Here is a 4,034-nt window from a genome sequence, read left to right as displayed (position 1 = left end):
AGGCTGCTGGTGGCCACCTTGGCTACCCAGGCCCAGGCTGGCTCACACAGAGATGCTCTGGAGTCCAGCAGGAACACGCATCCATCAGTCCAGGGACATTCTCTTGCTGCATTCGTGAGCTGAATGAGCCCAGAGGCAGGACCCAGCTCAGGCCAGGGTGGGGGCAGGAAGGTTCTCCCACCCTCTGGGCTCTATTTCCACCTCAGCTTCCCCAGGTCTTCACCTCAGGATCCTTCTGGACCAAGAGGAACACGGGGAGAGGCTCTGGAGCCTCCCACTCCCCAAATTATGACCCTTTTAGGTTGTGTCCATCTCTGGAGATGTGGCATCTCTATTTTTCCTTCCACCAGGAACAAATCCAGGCTCACCTGCAAGCCCTGAGGGGAGACAGAGACAAACTCCTGGAGCTCCGAGAGGCTGAGCTGGGGAGGAGTTTGGAGCAGCTGGTAAAGGGTCCTGTGAGGAGGGGTGGGGGTGCTCTGCAGGTGCCTCTTTGGCTTCCAGCAAGAGGAACGTGGAGCTCAGGGAGATTTTAGGTGTGGAAACAGCCTGGCCTGCTGGTGGACTCCTTTTGGAGGGCCCCAACCCAAGGCTGCTCCAATTTTCACTGCAAAAAAGAGCAGGCAGAGCCTGGAGCCCTTCCAGGGACTCAGCTGCTGGGTGCAAAGGAGAAAACTCTCTCAATAGCTCCAAAAAGGAGCCAAAATCCTTGGACTCTGCTTCCTTCTAGGAGTCACTGGTGGAGGTGGGACTTGGCTGCGTCCTTCTCCACCCTCTCCTCCCTTCTCCCGGCAGGAGAGGGCTGAAGCTGAGGGGCAGAGGCTGCTCTCCATGTTCAGAGGGCTGCGTGGCTTCCTGGAGGGCCACGTCCATCTCCTGCTGGCCCAGCTGAGGGACCTGCAGAGGGACCTGGAGCAAAGGCAGGAGGAGAACGTCACCAGCCTGACCCAGGAGATCTCCCGGCTCGACACCTTGATCCAGGAGATGGAGGAAAAGTGTCAGCGACCAGCCAGGGAGTTCCTGAAGGTGGGGGGGAAGGGAAGGGGGCCAGCTCAGCACCCCCTGGGCCTGGGCGACCTTCCCCCCCACAGTGCAGCAGAACCCAGGCTCTGATCTCCTCCAAAGCCACAGCCACACGGCTGAGGTCTCAGCTGCCAAGATCTCACTGAGTTTCTTCTTCCCTTTCTTCCTTCCAGGACATCAGAGGCACCTTGGGCAGGTATGGGGCTTCCTGAGCTTCTCCTTCCATCCCATGCTGGGGGGGGAGGTGGGACCTGACGTTTGATGGGACAGGTAGAGGGAAATCTTCACCAAACCTTACCCACAAGTCCAATATTTGGCTTTGTGGGCAGAGCAGAGGAGCCTCCACCCATCACTGGGTGTGCAGAGGGTTGATTCGAGCTGTAGGCACCCACCAGAGATTTCTGGGTCCCTCTCTGAGAAGATGCAGCTTCATCTCTTCCTTCCCTCCTCCTCCTCCTCCAGGTTGGAAAAGGGAAATTTCCAGCAGCCCCCGTTGTTTCTGCCAGAGCTGGAGAAGAAAATCAGCCACTTTAGGGAGAAAAATACAACTCTAGAGGAGATTCTGAGGAGCTTCCAAGGTAATGAGCAGGGGTGGGGAGCTGGAGCAGAGCCTCAGCTGAGCAGAAATTGTGTTTATTTGGAGTATAAATGATATTTTATCATATTTTATGATGCACGTGAGCTCAGGGGGGCAGAATAACCACTTCTCATGCTCACCTTGATACCTCAGGCTTGGTCTGGGAGGTCTCTTCCAACCACAACACCTCTGTGAGCTCTAGAATTCATGTCCTGTCAATGAATTCCTCTTTTCTCCCCTCTTTAGACACCCTGGTGTTCGAGCTGCCTGAAAAGAGTAAGTCCATGTCCCCGGAGGTTGGGAAGAGGGAAGGGCCAAGGGAAGGCTGAGCCCACCATGGCTTGGAAGGTCATCTGGGAAACCTCCTGAGCAGCACCATGAAGGGGAGGAGGGGCCAAAACCCCCGTAAGGAGCCAGGGAATCCTCACCACGACGTGTGGGTGGATTCGTTTCTTTCAACGGGGCTGCTCAGAGGGTAGAAGTCTCCTCCTCATCTCCCTCAAGGCTCGTTCTCTTGGGAATCTTCTCCTGATGCTCACCTGGCTCCAACATCTGCCCCCGTGGCACTGGCTGAGCACCCCGAGGGGGGTGGGTCGTGCTGCAGGAGCTCCCCCCCTGGGCTGGGGCAGTGGGGCAGGACCTGGGGGCCAGGGGAAAGGTTTCTTCTGACCCTCTGCTCTCCCCCCTGCAGTGAAGGTGACCCTGGACCCCTCCACAGCTCACCCCCAGCTCGTCGTGTCGGGGGACGGGAGGAGCGTGAGGTGGGAGGACCCCTTGGAGGACCCACCCCCCGAGGGCTCCTTGGGCACCGACCCCTGCGTGCTGGGCAGCGAGGGCATCGCCTCGGGGAGCTGCTGCTGGGAGGTGGAGGTGGCCCCCAAAGGCTCCTGGGCCCTGGGGGTGGCCAGGGAGTCCCTGAAGAGGAGGGAGGAGGGGGCTGAGAGCCCTGAGCTGGAGCTCTGGTCCATGGGGCTCTGCGAGGGGCAGTTTTGGGCTCTCACCTCCCTGGAGCGGGTCCCTCTCTACCAGATCCAGGTCCCCAGCAGGGTCCGAGTCTCCCTGGACTACGAGAAGGGTCAGGTGGCTTTTTTTGATGCCGACAGGAGAGCTCTGATCTTCACCTTCCCAGCAGCCTCCTTTAAAGGGGAGCGTGTCCTGCCCTGGTTCCTGGTGTGGGGCGAGGGCTCCCAGATCACCCTCTGTCCCTGAAGTTCTCCCTTTTTGCCCCAAACACAAGTTTTATCTCCCAAACGTCCCTATCTCCACCACCCCAGAGGACTTTCGGTCTACTCCATTCCCAGGTGGCCTCTCTGGCTCCTCTCCCCATCCTCAGTGATCCCAAAGGGTTGAACATCTCCGTGGGTCAACGTCCCTGTGGGTCATCTCCACGTGGAGCAATGATGGAGCCACCTCATCCCCAGGGTGCCTCCCACCACCCCAGCCCCGTGGGTTTTGGATGAAGTAAAGAGGATCCACCCTCTGCCACCTTCTTCTCTGCCTGGTTATTTGTCCCTCCTGGATCTCAGGCTCGAGGCTGGGGGGAACTGGAGGTTCTGTTGACCAAACCCCATCCCTGGCGTTTGCAGGTGGCCGTGTTTGCCCCCAGAAAGGTCCCACAAGCCCCATGCAGGTGACCCAGGGCCAGACCTGGCAGCCACGTGCCACGTTGGCCTCCAACCAGAGGGGAAGACACGGAGGAGAAAAATCACATATTTATTATTCATGATCTACAGCAAGGAGGTTTCCAGAGTCAGCTGGAGGAGGAGGAGAGGAACCAGTTGAGGCTGAGGGGCAGCTTTGCCGTGTGGGAACTTTCCATGTTGGTGAGACCCCCCCTTGCAGCCCCAAGGAATGGGATTTAACTCATGTGACACCAAAAAGCCACCGAGCAGATGTCTCCATCTCTCCTGGCCACCCCAGGGGCCTTCACGAGGGAGAACTGCACCCCTGGAGAGGCTGGGGGCAAATAAACCCCCTAAAGTTTGGACCCCTCGGGTTGGAGGTGACCAGCTCAGAGGGTGATATCTACATTTAATCTGGCAAACTGATGGTTGGGCTTGATCTTGGAGGTCTCTTCCAAGCGAAAGGATTCTAGGATTCCATGATTCCATGAAAATTGGTGTTTCCATCAGTGTCACTCCAAATTTTGCCCCTTTTCCCACCTCCACGCCCCCAGGTCCCCCCTTTTCTCTCTGCCTCATTTTCCCCATCTCCATCCCTCGCCCCTGCACGTCGATCCCCCACTTTTGGGGGAAAGAAGGAAACCCCAAAACCCAAGTCCCCCTTCCTCCTTCCCCTCGTGGTCCCGGGGGTACCCCGCTGGCTCCTGGGGGACCTCCAAAGCCGGGGAGGTGCCACCACCCTCCCCACGCCTCAGGGGCGCAGCCGGAGCTGGGACTTGGCGCCCACCACCCAGAGCCAGGGCCGGACCCTC

At 58.6% G+C, this 4,034-nt stretch overlaps 1 protein-coding gene across 1 annotated transcript; it reads left to right on the top strand.

Annotated features, from left to right (window-relative positions):
- Positions 1-350: 350 nt before the first annotated feature.
- Positions 351-2,809, top strand: LOC103771558 (tripartite motif-containing protein 15-like; the record flags this gene model as incomplete). Its single annotated transcript, XM_008938858.1, has 6 exons — positions 351-446; positions 796-1,026; positions 1,197-1,219; positions 1,486-1,601; positions 1,847-1,876; positions 2,292-2,809. Coding segments are annotated over 6 exons (1,014 nt in total), but the record flags the coding sequence as incomplete, so codon positions are not given.
- Positions 2,810-4,034: the final 1,225 nt, after the last annotated feature.

The sequence above is a fragment of the Merops nubicus genome, unplaced genomic scaffold (genome assembly GCF_000691845.1).
Source record: "Merops nubicus isolate BGI_N331 unplaced genomic scaffold, ASM69184v1 scaffold26814, whole genome shotgun sequence".
Taxonomy (NCBI): Eukaryota; Metazoa; Chordata; class Aves; order Coraciiformes; family Meropidae; genus Merops; species Merops nubicus.
The sequence above is the reverse complement of the archived record's forward strand: the minus strand, read 5'-3'. Positions and strand labels throughout refer to the sequence as shown.